This window comes from Danio aesculapii, chromosome 14 (genome assembly GCF_903798145.1).
Source record: "Danio aesculapii chromosome 14, fDanAes4.1, whole genome shotgun sequence".
NCBI lineage: Eukaryota > Metazoa > Chordata > Actinopteri > Cypriniformes > Danionidae > Danio > Danio aesculapii.
Window position 1 is genome coordinate 51,008,082 of NC_079448.1, and position 18,164 is coordinate 51,026,245.

Here is an 18,164-nt window from a genome sequence, read left to right on the forward strand (position 1 = left end):
CATAAGTCCTGTTTTGATTCTGCCACTATGCTGACACACAGGCATTTGTAGCTCCGCCCTCTTTTAAAGAGAGCTCAATCTCATTTGAATTTAAAGCGACAGTCACCAAAATGGCACAATTATTATCAAAGCCTGAAAGGGGGCAGTTTCAGAGAGTTATAAAGCATCATTTGTGGGATAATTTAAGCAGAAACTACACACTCTAGGGCAGGGATGCGCAATATGTCGATCGCAATCTACTGGTCGATTTTAAAGGTAGTATGGGTGGATCGCATGCCATTTAAAAAATAGACGTCAACCTATCATCCGTCCTCACTGAAATCTGTTGTTTGATTGACATACAGGGCAGTCAGTCTGATATCTGACCATTTCTAATGCATGAGTAACCACGTATGTGCGTAAAACCGTGCCAACTTCACTAAGTGCTACAAAACTATAGCGGCTAAGTTGGCGCAATTCATCGCAAAAAAGTCCAAATATCCTTCCACCTTGACTGACTGTTGCTAGGGCTATTTTAGGAGGCTGTAGCCCCTCTATATTTCTACTCAGCCCCCCTAAAACTTTTGTGATTAGCTCATAAACTGCACACTAAATTACCACCTCAGTTCCCTTTAAATTTGCTAAGAAAACGGCGGCAGAATTCAGCTCCTGTCTTTTGTTTTTCATTTGATCAGCAAACCACAGCTGTGGACAGCGAGAGAACGAGATGTGTGTTTATTGATAAATTGTTATAAAGCCTGCTTATTTGCAGTTCTTTGATATGGATAACCTTGTATCACTTATAGCTCAATGTCACGAAGGAGAGGTCAGGTTTTCTCGACGTTCACCTCATCAGAATAGCTGTTTCCTCCAGGGAAAAATCTAACTCTTAACAAACATTTCGCTATTTTTTCAAAATGAACTACCAATATTAAACACTTTACAGTTCGTGTGCCATTAAATTTATATGTGTCATTATATAAATTATATGTGTCATTATATTTAATTGTGTCATTTAATTAGAAAAGTGGCACTTTATTTATTTAATACATTCTGCTTGTAAATGGACTACATATTCAGTCATGCCACACACACTCACACCTGCTCCAAGTCTCTAATGATTACACTCACACCACCTGAGGATCGTCAAAGACTGATTACAAACACCATTTAGGCAGCACACACACTCATTCACATTGCCAAGTCTTGTTTTCTATAAAGTGACATTTTAACGCGGTTTCCTAGTCTTGTTTCTCCGTGTCTTGTTTCTCCGTGTCTTTGATCTTTGCCTTGTTTACCTAGTTCTCCCTGTCTGCCGTCTGCCTTCCGACCTCTCGCCTGTTACATTTGACCAAAATTCTGGACTGCCTTTATACATCGGTTTGCTCCTGTGTTGACCTTTGCTTGCCTGACTTTGATTAAACCTGCAAGTGGATCCAAACTTCAGTTGTCTGTGTCACTCCCCGTGTTACAGAAACAAAAAATGCACTTGAATATAGAAAGTGTTTTTTACTACAGTAAACACGTGGGTTGAGCCCATTTGGCTTATTCAGAACTCAAATGGCTGTGCCTGTCTATGTAATAAAGTGGAATACTAGTATACAGCCCATAAACAAACATTTTTAAGTGTATTACTATTAAGTTACTACTTATAAATGTAATATTAGCCTATATATATATATATATATATATATATATATATATATATATATATATATATATATATATATATATAAATTTTTACCTTATAAGGAGCTGAGCCCCCCCCTAAAATGAAAATCCTAAAATCGCCCCTGTCTATGACTATGCCTCCCTGGCTGTTTCCATTCAGTGCAAGTCATAAGAGTAAGGTAATGACAAAAATATGTACAGAGTTGTAGGCTATTGCACAATATGGGTTCATACAGTTATGAAAGGTACCTTAATATATATTGCACATTCCAGAATTCTTAATATGTTTATAAATAAATATATGTTTTGCATTTTTATATTAAGTAGATCATTTTGACTTGGTCATTTTATAAGTAGCTCGCAAAAAGGGCTTAATAGGCAGTGGTGGAAAGAGTACTGACAAATTATACTCTAGTAAATGTGCCCAGAAATGTAGTGCAAGTAGAGTAAATGTATCTGTTGTAAATATTGCTCAAAGTATAAGTAAAATTGAGCCCTTTTAAAAGTACTCAAGAGTAGGGAGTAGTGAGTATTACACTGTAAAAAGCATTTACACGTCATTTGTATGTGTGTGTAAATGTAACATTCTGTTGTGCATTTAGTTCTAGTTAAGGCCGTTTTGGTCATCATACAGTAGACATCCATCATCTTATCATCACATGCAGTCTAAATAGTATCTTGATCATTGCCTGTGAAGCTTTTGGCCATCTTCTTGCACACTTTTAATGCTTCTAAACAGTTTGTTGCATTTATAAAGTGTCTTGAGGTTGTTTATTATGATGCGATTTACTTTCTATGTGTGATTTGATTGGACGAGAATCACAGGACTGATTTTCTAATCCCCATAGATAGGAAAAATTAAGTAGTGACCAGTGGTGGAAAGAGTACTGAAAAATTATACTTTTGTTAATTTAATATTTTATTTGAAACGATTTTACATAATGTCCGAACAAAGCAACAGACACAAAAAAACAACCCCCTCCACAAAAAAACAAACAAAACAAAACAAACAAACAAACAAAAAACAACAAGGGAGGGACATTCAACATAATCAATGCAAGATCGTGAATTAACAACAGAGTAAATTCAGTCATTACTGTGAAAGTAATAGTACACTATTCAGTTTTGAGGAAATCCAGGTTGCCAGGCAGTTCGAGAGTGGGCTCCAGAGAACGTATCCTCTCCAGTTGTATGGCATGAAACAATCACCCAACCAAGCTTCAAAACATGGAGAATCTGAGGATTTCCAGTTTAAAATAATTGCTTTTTTCTGAAAAATCATACTTAAGTAAAATAGCATTACTTGCCTAAAAATGTGATGCAAGTAGTGTAAAAGTATCTGCTGTAAATATTACTCCAAGTATGAGTAAAAAGTAGACCTTTCAAAAGTACTCAAGAGTAGTGAGTAGTGAGTATTACGCTGTAAAAAGCTTCACATGTAATTTGTGGATGTGTGTAAACGTAACATTCTGTAGTGCATTTAGTTATTTCCCAGCAGGCACACAATGTCATAAGATGTTAATATTAGGTTAGATTTAGGTTGTGACGTCAGGTGACCAAAATTCAACGTCTAGCCAGCGTCTAAGGACAATGTTATTTTGATGTACAACAACGACGTCAAATGACACTGAAATAGGGTTGATTTTACGTTGTGTTAGAAAGTGACCAAAATCCAACGTCGAGGCAACATCTTAAACCAACGTCATATTGACGTCAAATACTGACATTTATTCGTCAAGTGTGGCAACCAAATCTAACATCTGATAGACGTCATAGTGGTAACATCCACACAGCGTCAAGCTGTAACATCATTAGATGTTGATTTTAGGTTGGACATAAGATGTTGACGTCGGCCTGACGTTGGGTTCTGATGTCAACCCGATTTTCATTTACTAACAAAATGCAACGTCCCCACGATGTTGGGGTACAATGTCAATTTGATGTCACGTTGATGTCATGTGCCTGCTGGGTGTTTAAAGCCATTTCAGTCATAATACAGTAAACATTCATCATCTTCTCATCAGTGATGCATCTAAACAGTCTCTGGGTCAATGCGTGTGAAGATTTTGGACACTTTTAATGCTTCAAAACAGTTTGCTGCATGTCTTGAGGTTGTTCATTATGATGTGATTCACCTTCTATGTGCGATTTGATTGGACAGGAATCACAGGACTGATTCTTCTAATCCCCATAGACAGGAAAAAATTAAGTAATGACTGCAGGTTGAAGGAAAGTAGTGAAGTAAAAGAACCAATACTGCATTAACAAGAGACTAATGTTATGGAAGCAGACGGACAAACAAGGTAAGTATAAACAATGTTATTTCCAACAGTGGAGCATATACGGATAATGTATGAGAAGTGAATGGAGTTCGGTGGTACTGATGATCCTTTGTGGCAGGTGGGATGACAGACACTGAGGATGACTGAATGCACACACCAGAGGGTTTGCGGGGAAGACAGACTGACGATACACACAACGCTGACAGGACACCGGGAACACTGGACAGACTGAATGGAAACAGCGTATAGGTAAGTAAATAGGCTGAGATCGTAAACTAGTGATAAACAGGAGGTGCTCACTAAGAGTCCGCTTCATAGGAACGTGACCGGACAATGAGTGAGGTGAGGTGTGTGCTTATATAGTGAGTCTGAGTGATTGGGTGCAGCTGTGCGTGGTTAATACTCAGGTAAAGGTGCTCGTTGCGTGATACTGGTGGAAGAGCCTGGCCAATCCGTGACAACTAAAGGGAAAGTAAAAGTGCACATTTTTATAACTACTTACAACTCCTGAGAAAAGCTATTCAATTATAGTAATTGGAGTATTTGTAATTTGTTACTTTACACCACTAATAATAGGTCTCCTTTAAGTATTTTATTCCTCATTTATCCGTCACTGTATAAATGAGTCTGCTAAATGAATAATTGTAAGTATCTAAAGCACTTACCTTAAACATTTTTTTCCAATGAATCAATTTGTTCAGTGTATGCATTGTGGAAACCCCTCGCCTGAATTTCAGATATTTTAAATCTCCTAAAAGCTGTAGTATCATAATAAAGTGGAGCGCTGAGCTGATGTGTTTCTGCGGTTCTCTTTGACAGGTTACACTGAGAGATCAGGAGGTCGAGTTACACCATAAACATTCAGCACACGCCTCAGTTGCTCATGTAAGTATGCTTTTCCAATCCGGATATTCCCCCGGGACCCACACGGCATTATCCAGAGGAAAAGACAAATAGTCCATCTGGAAATGTGCTTTCTCTCTCTCTCTCTCTCTCTCTCTCTCTCTCTCTCTCTCTCTCTCTCTCTCTCTCTCTCTCTCTCTCTCTCTCTCTCTCTCTCTCTCTCTCTCTCGCTCTCTCTCGGGCGCGCTTTCTGCCATCATACATGAACTATAAGTTAACCCTTGCACAGAAATCCCTGACTTTATATTAATACTGCGCTGCATTTATTCATATCCTATGCGGGTCAAAGAGGAAAAGAGGTTTTCAAGTATCAAAACAATAAATATGTCATATACAGCTTTTGTTGTTGTTATACATTGTGTTTAATTATGTTTTTATAAGCAAAAAATTATTAAGTTAAGTAAAAATATATACCATATATACCAAAAATCTTACAGGCATATATAAAACAGGACTTATTTTAAAATAATAAAGAGCTGTTTGATTACTTTCTGTATGATTCTTATTACATATGTTAATACACTCTAAAACACTGTTTCTCAACCACATTCTTAGAGGACCACCAGCTCTGCACATGTCTCCATGTCTCCTTAACCAAACACACCTGATTCAGATCATCAGCTCATTAGCAGGGACTGAAAGTAATGGGTGTGACAGACAGAGGAGACATCCAAAACATGCAGTGTTGGTGGTCCTCCAGGAACGTGGTTGAGAAACACTGCTCTGAAAAAATGTATTAACTGAATGTTGGGTCAAATACAGACAACCCAAAATTAGGTACATTTTATGCATTAAATTTAAATTACATATTTGTTAAACCTGCTGTTGGGTTTGCCCATACACTACCTGACAAATTTGTGTCGTCAATCCCAGTTGTAGTAGCAAAAAATAATAACTTGACTTCTAGTTGATCATTTGGAAAAGTGGCAGAAGGTGGATTTTTCTGATGAATCATCTGTTGAACTGCATCCCAATCATTACTAATACTGCAAAAGACCTACTGGAACCCACATGGACACAAGATTATTACAGAAATCAGTCAAGTTTGGTGAAGAAAAAATCATGGTTTGGGGTTACATTCGATATGGGGGTGTACGAGAGATCTGCAGAGTGGATGGCAACATCGACAGCCTGAGGTATCAAGACATTTGTGCTGCCCATTACATTACAAACCATAGGAGAGGGCAAATTCTTCAGCAGAATAGCGCTCCTTCTCATACTTCAGCCTCCACATCAAAGCTCCTGAAAGCAAAGAAGGTCAAGGTGCTCCAGGATTGGCCAGCCCAGTCGCCAGACATGAACATCATTGAGCATGTCTGGGGTAAGATGGAGGAGGCATTGAAGATGAATCCAAAGAATCTTGATGAACTCTGGGAGTCCTGCAAGAACGCTTTCTTTGCCATTCCAGATGACTTTATTAATCAGTGATTCGAGTCATTACAGATATGTATGGTGCATGATCATATTTTATTTTGATTAAAAAAAAATCTAGAGGCCTTTACCTTTCATTTAAGCCACTTCTGATACCAAATGATCAAGTAGAAGTCAAGTTATTATTTGTTGTTCCTGAAACTTGGATAGACAACAAGACTTTTGTCTGATGATGTATTTAACCCAACATTGGGCTACAACGACCCAATATTTTTAGAGGAAATAATAAATATGTACCTCAAATTTTAATCAAACATTTATTCATTCATTCATTATTTTCATTCGGCTTAGTCTCTTTATTAATCAGGAGTCGCAACAGCTGAATGAACCGCCAACTTATCCAGCATATGTTTTCCACAGCGGATGCTCTTCCAGCTGCAACCCAGTACTGGGAAACATAAATATATACACACTCATTCGCACACATACACTACGGCCAATTTAGTTCATCAATCCGCCTATAGCGCATGTGCTTGGACTTTGGAGGAAACCGAAGCACCCGGAGGAAACCCACACCAACACGGGGAGAACATGCAAACTCCACACAGAAATGCCAACTAACTCAGTCGGGACTCGAACCAGCAACCTTTTTGCTGTGAGGCGACAGTGCTAACCACTGAGCCACAATGCCACCCATATTTTAACTTTTAAACACCAAAGTTACTTTATATTACACATTTCGCTTTCATTCAGTGTTTTCTAATAATATAAAATCAATTTTGTAAATGTTTATTTGTGTTTAACTCATGCACCAACACAAAACAATGGCCTTAATATTTGTAAAGTGTCCCAAATAAACATGTGTATCTCCTCTGATTTGTCCAAACAGCAACAATACGTGTAGCCGGATCTGCTGGAATCTTGGTTTTTAATTTTTTTTAATCCTTTGGTTAAGAGGATTTAATCCAAACATACCCAACGTCTACACGCAAGCTCGAAGTGAAACCCTAATCCAGCGGCTCACATTTGAAGATCCATGTACAGTATAAGTGAATATACAGTGGTCAGAATCACTGCAGTTCTCGATGTATTATTTAATAGGACGTTTGAGGCGTTGAATATGGAGTGGAGGCAAATATGGCAGGAGGTTGGATTGAAATGTGCAACTAAGAGTGTGTAAATCTCCTCGCTGGATAGAAAGAGGCTTTTTGACGCTGGTGTAATGTGCACAGAGAGAGAGAGAGAGAGAGAGAGAGAGAGAGAGAGAGAGAGAGAGAGAGAGAGAGAGAGTACAGTTTATTCTGATTTATTATTATGTTTTTTATTTGTATTTTTTTATTTATTTATTTATTATTACTATTTTACTATTTACTATTGTTTCAAAATAAATGTATGTTGTTGTTTTTTAAATGTAAACTATAAATGCTTTGGCAAGACATTTGTAACCTTTGTTATGCCAATAAAGCAATAATTGAATTGAACTGAATTGAATTAAACGTAATTGAATTGAATTGAATTGAATTGAATTGACTTGACTTGAACTGAACTGAACTAAACTGAACTGAATTGAGTTGTGTTAAGTTGAGTTGAATTGAATTGAATTGAATTGAATTGAATTGAATTGAATTGCACTGAACTGAGTTGTTGAATTAAATTGTATTGAATTGTATTGAGTTTAATTGAAATAAATTGAATGGAATTAAATGGAATCGAATTGTATTGAGTTTAATTAAATTGAACTGTATTGAATTGAATTATGTTGAGTTGAATTGTGTTGAATTGTGTTGAATTGAATTGAATTGAATTGTATTGAGTTGAACTGAGGTGAATTTAATTGTATTGAATTTAATAGAACTTTATTGAATTGAGTTGAATTGAATGAAATTAAATTGAACTGTACTGAGTTGTTTTGAATTGAATTGTATTGAGTTGTATTGAATTGAATTATATTGAGTTGAATTGAATTGAATTGTATTGAGTTGAGTTGAATTGAATTATATTGAGTTGAATTGAATTGAATTGAATTGTATTGAGTTGAATTGAATTAAATTGAATTGTACTGAGTTCTACTGAATTGAATTATATTGAGTTGAATTGAATTGAATTGAATTGAATTGAATTGAGTTGAGTTGAGTAGAGTTGAGTTGAATTGAACTGAATTGAATTGGATTGTATTGTATTGAGTTGTATTGAGTTGAATTGAATTGAATTTAATTTAATTGGATTGAGTTGAATTGAATTGATTGAATTGAATTGTATTGTATTGTATTGTATTGTATTGTATTGTGTTGTGTTGTGTTGTGTTGTGTTGTGTTGAGTTGAGTTGAATTGAATTGTATTGTAGTGTATTGAGTTTAATTGAATTAAATTGAATTAAATTTATTTGAATTTAATGGAATTTCATTGAATTGTATTGGTTGGGTTTAACTAAATTGAACTGTATTGAATTGAATTGTGTTGAGTTGAGTTGAATTGAATTGAATTGAATTGAATTGTATTGAATTGAACTGTATTGTATTGTATTGAGTTGAATTAAATTAAATTAAATTAAATTAAATTAAATTAAATTAAATTAAATTAAATTAAATTAAATTAAATTAAATTAAATTAAATTAAATTAAATTGAACTGAATTGAATTGAATAGTATTGTATTGAATTGTATGAGAAAGAGACATATGAAGAGAGTGAGAGAGATTGAGAAAGTGTTTGTGTCTGAGTGTGTATGCGTGTCAGAGAGTCAAGGAAGAAAGTGAGATAGAGTGAAAGAAAGAGAGAGACAATGAGTGTGTGTGTATGTACAGTGTGTGGTTGTGTGTGTGTGTGTGTGTGTGTGTGTGTGTGTGTGTGTGTGTGTGTGTGTGTGTGTGTGCGTGTGTGTGTGTGCGTGTGTATACACACTACTGAGGGGAGAAAGCAAATCCTCAATGCACTCTGTAGAGCGAGAGAGAGAGAGTATGTGTGTGTGTGTGTGTGTGTGTGTGTGTGTGTGTGTGTGTGTGTGTGTGTGTGTGTGTGTGTGTGTGCAAGTGTATGTATGTGTGTGTGTGTGAGCACGCATGTGCCCAATGCACTCAGTAGAGAATGAGCAAGAGATAGAGTGAGTGTGCGTGTGTGTGTGTGCATGTGCGTGTATGAGAGGAGAGAGTCCAATGCACTCAGTAGACAGAGGGAGAGAGATAGAGTCTGTGCATGTGTGTGTGTGTGTGTGTGCACTACTGAGGGGTATTAGGAGTCCATTGTGCGAGTGCAGAGGCAGAAGGAGAGGGAGGATCAGAGAAGCACATCTGTTCAACAAGAACCACAGCAGACACACAGAAAACAGCCACAAGTTACAGTGAAGGTAAGCTGTCCTGCTTCTTTCTCTTTTATCCTGGCATTGACTTCTCTTTGCATTAAACTTGCTCGGTTGTCTGAAGACTTTGAGCTATGGGCTGCAGAATCAATTATGTTTTTTCATTTTTCTTTAAAACATATTTACTCATAATATTTCGCATTTTAAGACACATTTATGCATTAATTTACACACACTACCGGTCAGAAGTTTGTGCTCAGTGGGATTTTTAAATGTTTTACAATAAGCTCCTTCTGCTCACCAAGGCTGCATTTATTTCATCAAAAATACAGTACAAATTGTAAACTTGTGAAATGTTATTACCCTTTAAAATAACTCAAAATAACTCTTCAAAAGCAGTTTATTATTTCCTTTATTCCAGTGATTTTAAAGATGAATTTTCTGCTTCATTACTCCAGTCTTCAGAGTCACACGATCCTTCAGAAATCACTCTGATTCATTCATCCATTCATTTTCTTTTCGGCTTAGTCCCTTTATTAATTAGGGGTCGCCACAGCAGAATGAATTGCCAACTTATCCAGCATATGTTTTATGCAGCGGATGCCCTTCCAGCTGCAACCCATCACTGGGAAACACCCATACTCATTCACATACACTCATACACTACGGCCAATTCAGCTTACTCAATTCACCTGTACCACATGTGTTTGGACTGTGGGGGAAACCGAAGCACCCGGAGGAAACCCACACCAACATGGGGAGAATATGCAAACTCCACATAGAAATACCTACTGACCCAGCCGGGGCTCGAACCAGCAACCTTTTTGCTGTGAGGCGACCGTGCCACCCACTGCACCACTCTAATATTAATTATTATTGTTATTACTACTATTATTAATATGATTATTGGTAATAGTAATAAAAGCAATAATAACTGGACTAATCATTTAATTTGAAACTACATACAATAAGAAAGCATGTAATTTATTTGTATTTATTTTTATTTGTAAAAATTTGATTTGTATTTGTAACTTTATTTGCATGTATTTTACATGTAATAAATAAACAGAATAATTTTCATTAAAAAAAAACAGGAAAAAAAAAATAAAACTGACCCCAAACTTTTGACCGGTAGTGTATTTTAGTGTTTTATTTTTTATTTAAGAAGAGCTATTTAGAATTTGAAAACGTCTTTTTGTTTTAAATAATTAATTTTAGCATTTTATTATCGAGTGTGGATAGTCTTTCTGAAGAAATATGTGGTCATTTAATAGAAGTGGTCATTCTAGAAGTGTGTGGATATTATTTAAAAAGGGATCTGAACTGCTTTTATACATCTTTCTGTAAAAAAATAAATAAAAAAGCAAGAATTCAGTTCATTAAGGATTATAAGAAACATAAATCTCTGTCTAAGAGTCTTAAACCAAACCTTAATCCACATCAACAGATCTCCAAACACACTGAGGTAGACTTTTTCATTTTTTTAAAGACTGTTTCTTTTTTTGTGTGTGTTTTTGGGAAATGTTTAAGGCCAAACTTAGTTGGGACATTGTTTTGACATGTTAAATGTAAAACATGACCCAGAAACTGAATCAAAGTACACAAAGTTTATGTTATTTTTATTATTGTAACAGCAGTGACGAAAGTAAATGAGCAATTCCGGCATACTGATTGTGACATTTGCAATTCAATTCAATTCAATTCAATTCACCTTTATTTGTATAGCACTTTTACAATGTAGATTGAGTCAAAGCAGCTTCACATAAAAGGTCATAGTAAATAGTAAATAGGAACAGTGTAGTTCAGTTTGTAGTGTTTAAGTTCAGTTCAGTTAAGCTCAGTTCAGTGTGGTTTAATAATCACTACTGAGAGTCCAAATATTGAAGAGCAAATCCAACGATGGGCAGCTCTACAGATCCCGAATCATGCAAGCTAGCGGTGACAGCGGAGAGGGAAAAAAAACTTCACCAATTGGCGAAAGTGAAGAAAAAAAACCTTGAGAAACCAGGCTCAGTTGGGCACGATCATTTTAATTTCTACGCTGGCCAAACGTCTTGTGCAGAGCTGCAGTCTCAGTGGCGGAGGCTGGAAGCTGGCCTCAGCGAAGACTCATCTGTCCCTGGAGCGTCACAGGAATCAGTCTCATGTTCTCCACTCCTCCATGACCACCACAGTAGCTGCTCAGGATACGGCCCGGTCCAGGATATGGAAACCTTGGGATCATCTCGTCGCTGGTCTTGGATCGAATCAGTGACTCTGCATAGTCTGAGGGCCTCAGGAAGAGTATCCCCAGGTGGAAATGGAGAATAAAGAGAATAGTAGAAACGTAGATCATGAAGTTATATATTTACACTATTGAAACATCTGTATTTTCCATGACAACTAACCACAGAAATAAGCCGTGGTGGAAAGAGTACTGAAAAATTATACCCAAGTAAAAGTATTATTACTTGCCCAAAAAAGTAATGCAAGTACAGTAAAAGTATCCGTAGTAAATATTACTCAAAGTATGAGTAAAAAGTAGACTTTTCAAAAGTAATCACGAGTAGTGAGTTTTTACATGTAATTTGTATGTGTGTGTGTGTGTGTGTGTGTGTGTGTGTGTGTGTGTGTGTGTGTGTGTGTGTGTGTGTGTGTGTGCGCGTGTGTGTGTGTGTGTGTGTGTGTGTGTGTGTGTGTGTGTAAACGTAACATTCTGTAGTGCCATTTAGTTATAGTTTAAGGCCATTTCAGTCATCATACAGTAAACACCAGCCATCTTCTCATCATCACATGCATCTAAACAGTCTCTGGGTCATTGCATATAAAGATTTTTGACATCTTCTTGGACACTTTTAACATTTCCAAATGGTTTGCTGCATATACAAAGCGCCTGTGTCTTGAGGTAGTTCAGTATGATGTGATTTATCTTCTATGAGCGATTTGATTGGACAGGAATCACAGGACTGATTCTTCTAATCCCCATAGACAGGAAAAATAAAGTAGTGACTGCAGGTTGAAGGAAAGTAGTGGAGTAAAAGTACCAATGCTGCATTAATAATAGACTCAAGGGAAAGTAAAAGTGCACATTTTTGAAACAACTTAGTAAACTACAATTCCTGAGAAAAGCTACTCAATTACAGTAATCTGAGTATACGTAATTTGTTACTTTACACCACTGGAAATAAGGGATCAGAAAAATTTAGATCAGTATACGTGTTTTATATTTTAATTAAGGGAAACGAAGGCAGATTTTCCTGATGAATCTTCTGTTGAACTGCATCCCGATCATCACAAATACTGCAGAAGACCTTCTGGAACCCGCATGGACACAAGATTCTCATAGAAATCAGTCAAGTTTGGTGAAGGAAAAGTCATGGTTTGGGGTTACATTCAGTATTGGGGCATGCGAGAGATCTGCAGAGTGGATGGCAACATCAACAGCCTGAGTTATCAAGACATTTGTGCTGCCCATTACATTAAACACCACAGGAGAGGGCAAATTCTTCAGCAGGATAGCGCTCCTTCTCATGCTTCAGCCTCCACATTAAAGCTCCTAAAAGCAAAGAAGGTCAAGGTGCTCCAGGATTGGCCAGCCCAGTCACCAGAGATGAACATTATTGAGCATGTTTGGGGTAAGATGGAGGAGGAGGCATTGAAGATAAATCCAAAGAGTCTTGATGAACTCTGGGAGTCCTGCAAGAACGCTTTCTTTGCCATTCCAGATGACTTTATTAATCAGTGATTTGAGTCATTGCAGAGATGTATGGATGCAGTCCTCCAAGCTCATGATGGAGTCAGACACAATATTCATTCTGTTTCCACTGCAGCATGACCACATATTCTATACTGAACATTATTTCTGTTCAGAGACAAGACTTTAGTCTAAGCAAAGTCAGACCTTACTGTCCTAATGAAATCATTAAATAATCAAGGCATGATCATATTTTATTTTGGTAAAATAAGCCTAATCTAAAGGCCTTTGCCTGTCATATAAACCACATATATACACACAAACAACTCTTGAATATTGCGGGAGTTGGTATAGCGAGATTGAATGGCACATGTAAAGACTGTATTTGATATGTGTGGGTTTATAGTGCATTACATTATTACTTCTATTGAGCGTAACATTTATTTTCCTTCTCCTCTGCTGTCTTTCCGTGACCGATTCAGCATCTCATCCCTCAGATTCCCAGCATATTTACATGCACACACGGGTCTCTTCCCATCTTTCCCGTCAATCTCCCTCCTTTCCCTCCGTCCTCGCCCTCTGTGTTTAATCCCATTACTCCATCACTCTTTTATGCATGTCCCTCCTCTCTACCCTTACAACCCGCCATCGCCTCGTTTCTTTAATGAAAAGGCACCTGCTAATTTAATTAAAGCCTCACATCCGCTGCAGTCCTTTCATCCGTCTGTCTGTGAAACTGCATCTGCAATTCAATCATGCAGCTTTATAACTACAAGACAAAATACAGCTGAAAACCAATTCATTAGCCCTCCTGTGTCCTTTAAGTTCCTCTTTTTCAAGTATTTCCCAAATGATGTTAAACATAGCAAGGACATTTTCACTGTATTTTCTATTGTGTTGAGTTGAATTGTATTGTATAGAGTTAAATTGAACTGTATTGAGTATTGAGTAGGTAGTGCTGTCGCCTCACAGCAAGAAGGTCACTGGTTCGAGCCTCGGCTGGGTCAGATGGGGTTCCTGTGTGGAGTTTGCATGGTCTCCCTGCTTTCGCGTGGGTTTCCTCCGGGTGCTCCGGTTTCCTCCACAGTCCAAATACATGTGGTACAGGTGAATTGGGTAGGCTAAATTGTCCATAGTGTATGAGTGTGAATGAGTGTGTATGGATGTTTCCCAGAGATGGGTTGCGGCTGGAAGGGCATCCGCTGCGTAAAACCAATGCTGGATAAGTTGTTGGTTCATTCCGCTGTGGCAACCCCAGATTAATAAAGGGACTAAGCCGAAAAGAAAATGAATGAATGAATGAATGAATGTATTGAGTTGAACTGAGGTGAATTGAATTGTAATGAATTTAATTGAACTGTGTTGAATTGAGTTGAACTGAATTAAATTGAATTGTATTGAGTTGAACTGAATTGAATTGTATTGAGTTGAACTGAATTGAATTGTATTGAGTTGAACTGAGGTGAATTGAATTGTATTGAATTGAATTGAATTGAATTGAATTGAATTGAACTGTGTTGAATTGAGTTGAACTGAATTAAATTGAATTGTATTGAGTTGAACTGAATTGAATTGTATTGAGTTGAACTTAGGTGAATTGAATTGTATTGAATTGAATTGAATTGAACTGTGTTGAATTGAGTTGAACTGAATTAAATTGAATTGAATTGTATTGAGTTGAATTGAATTGTATTGAGTTGAACTGAATTGAATTGTATTGAGTTGAGTTGAGTTGAGTTGAGTTGAGTTGAGTTGAGTTGAGTTGAGTTGAGTTGAATTGAATTGAATTGAATTGAGTTGAGTTGAGTTGAGTTGAGTTGAATTGAATTGAATTGAATTAAGTTGAATTGAATTAAATCGAATTAAATTAAATCGAATTAAATTGAATTGAATTGAATTGTATTGGGTTGGGTTGAACAAAATTGAACTAAATTGAACCTCTGCAGTCCTTTCACCCTTCTGTCTGTGAAACTGCATCTGCAATTCAATCATGCAGCTTTATAACTACAAGACAAAATACAGCTGAAAACCAATTCATTAGCCCTCCTGTGTCATTTAAGTTCCTCTTTTTCAAGTATTTCCCAAATGATGGGTATGATGGGGATGACAAATATATATATTTGTTTTTTGGAGAAAGTATTTATACAGTATAAATGACCTGACTGAAGTCCTAAGTCAAAAAAAAGTAATGATATTTTACTATTGATTTAATCATCTAATATGATATAGTTGTCCTTGTTTATTTAGTATGAAATCTGTACTAAATGATCCTCAAAATGTGTCTCAACAGATCTCAGATCATCTCTGAAGAGGATTGATTTGCGTCTCTCTGTTGGTTTCATACTTTTACTGATCTCACAAAAGGATGTGTTTGCTCTCGAGATGATGCTGATGTTCTGGACAGCAGTTGTGTTCTGCTTGTGTGGACGTACTGTGGACGTTTATGGAGCGGCTGATGAAGATGCACTGCCTACCAGTTTAATAAACATGGTCACGTCTACCATTTTACCCACTGCAATACCCACAGAAGACGAGAGCGGTATACTTGTGGTGAGATTTTTAGATTTAAAGAATATAAAGATAAAAAGAAAAGCATTCATTAGAAATAAATATACTCTCGCAACTCTTTAACACACTTACAAAATGATTTCAAATGACCTGAAACAACACAATTCTTGATTTCTTTTTTTTTTTTGGGGGGGGGGTTAATTCCTTTATGTTGTCTGAACCCAAAAATCTATCTATCTATCTATCTATCTATCTATCTATCTATCTATCTATCTATCTATCTATCTATCTATCTATCTATCTATCTATCTATCTATCTATCTATCTATCTATCTATCTATCTATCTATCTATCTATCTATATGCCTGTCTGTCTGTCTTTCTATCTATCTATCTATCTATCTATCTATCTATCTATCTATCTATCTATCTATCTATCTATCTATCTATCTATCTATCTATCTATCTATCTATCTATCTATCTATCTATCTATCTATCTATATGTCTGTCTGCCTGCCTGCCTGCCTGTCTTTCTATCTATCTATCTATCTATCTATCTATCTATCTATCTATCTATCTATCTATCTATCTATCTATCTATCTATCTATCTATCTATCTATCTATCTATCTATCTATCTATCTGTCTGTCTGTCTGTCTGTCTGTCTGTCTGTCTGTCTGTCTGTCTGTCTGTCTGTCTGTCTGTCTATCTATCTTTCTTTCTATTGTTCTATCTATCTATCTATCTATCTATCTATCTATCTATCTATCTATCTATCTATCTATCTATCTATCTATCTATCTATCTATCTATCTATCTATCTATCTATCTATCTATCTATCTATCTATCTATCTATCTAGGGGATGGGTGGCATTTGGGATAGTGGTTTGAACAGTTCCTGCTTATACCCTTGTAGCTGTTGTACATGTATAAATGTGAAACATTTGGGAAATTAAAGCTCTTAAAGGAAATTTAAACTCCAATTAGAGTGAATAAATAAATAAATAAATAAATAAATAAATAAATACCAATTAAATTATGGGCCTCTTTGACAAAGTGAAGTAGACCAAAAGATCCTCAAAAACTAGACATCTTGCTGAGATCCAAAGTAATTTGGATTGAAAAAATTATCCAAAAACAACTGAGAAAGAAACTAATGGACATCTGTACTGTAAAAAATGCTTTTCATACTTAAATTGTTTGTCTTGTTTCTAGTTTAAATATATAAATAGGGTAAGCAAAATAATCTTAGGTCAAAAAGGAAAAACTAGATTATTTTGCTTACCCCACTGGCAGATTATTTAGATTGTTTTAAGGAAAAACTCACTTCATTTTGGCAAATTATTTCTCAAAAAAAAAGACAATATTTTTTTCTCCTAGGGGATGGGTGGGGTTTGGGGCTGTTTGAGGGTTTGACTAGTTCATGCTTACCCTTGTAGCTGTTGTACATGTAAAGTATTGTATTTTCAGAAACATTTGGAAAATAAAGCTAATTAAAATGGAAAAATTAAATAAATAAATACCAATAATACCAATGATATTGTATTTAAATATTTTTATATATAGTTTTGTGGTGTTCTGTTTGTCAGGATTGGCTTACAAAGTATAGCTATCTCCCTCCTCCTGTTTATTAAATAGGGCCTGTTTGAAAAAATGAAGTAGACCAAAAGATCCTCAAAAGCTAGACATCTTGCTGAGATCCAAAGTAATACAAAAACAAATAAAAAGAAACTAATTGTCATCTGTACTGTAAAAAAATGGCTTTTTTACAGCCCACAGTCCAAACACATGCAGTACAGGTGAATTGGCCGTAGAGTATGTGTGTGAATAAGTGTGTATGGCTGTTTACCAGTACTAAGTTGCAGCTGGAAGGGCATCCGCTGCGAAAACATATGCTGGATAAGTTGGCGGTTCATTCTGCTGTGGCGATCCCTGATAAAATAAAGGGACTAAGCTGAAGGAAAATGAATGAATGAATAATACCAATAGTAGTGTATTTTAATTTTTTTAAATATAGTTTTGCTGTGTTCTGTTTGGCAGGATTGGCTCACAAAATATGGATATCTCCCGCCTCCTGACCCCTCAACGGGTCAGTTACAGGCCTGGACAGCTGTCACTCAAGCCGTGAAGAAAATGCAGAGTTTTGCTGGTTTGGACGAAACGGGAATATTAGGTATGTTTATTTTCCAACACAGGCTCATTCTGTAAACATAACCCTATATACATATCTGGAGATCGCGAATTATGTAGCCAGAAGTACGTATGGCAGCATTTCGTATTTAAAATGAATGCTATGTGGCGCTATGACAACGTTTCTTTTCATGCTTACCTCCGTATGGACGGCTTTCCCGCTGTTAGCAGTTTGTTCAGTTAGCTCGCCATGTACGTTGATGGACTTGAGATGCAGAGAGGAGATGATCACGATGATGAGGTTCGAGTCTGGCGAAGACCGGTTCCAGAAAACAGGTAAGACAAACACAGAA

The 18,164-nt window shown here is 36.4% G+C and overlaps 1 protein-coding gene across 1 annotated transcript in view; it reads left to right on the top strand.

Annotated features, from left to right (window-relative positions):
• The first annotated feature begins 9,392 nt into the window (after positions 1 to 9,392).
• Positions 9,393 to 18,164, top strand: part of mmp17b (matrix metallopeptidase 17b) — a 31,037-nt gene continuing 22,265 nt past the window's right edge. Inside the window, 3 exon segments of the mRNA XM_056472749.1 lie at positions 9,393 to 9,547; positions 15,463 to 15,722; positions 17,722 to 17,854. Of these exon segments, the coding sequence (XP_056328724.1) occupies positions 15,555 to 15,722; positions 17,722 to 17,854 (301 nt within the window). The 5' untranslated portion in view covers positions 9,393 to 9,547; positions 15,463 to 15,554.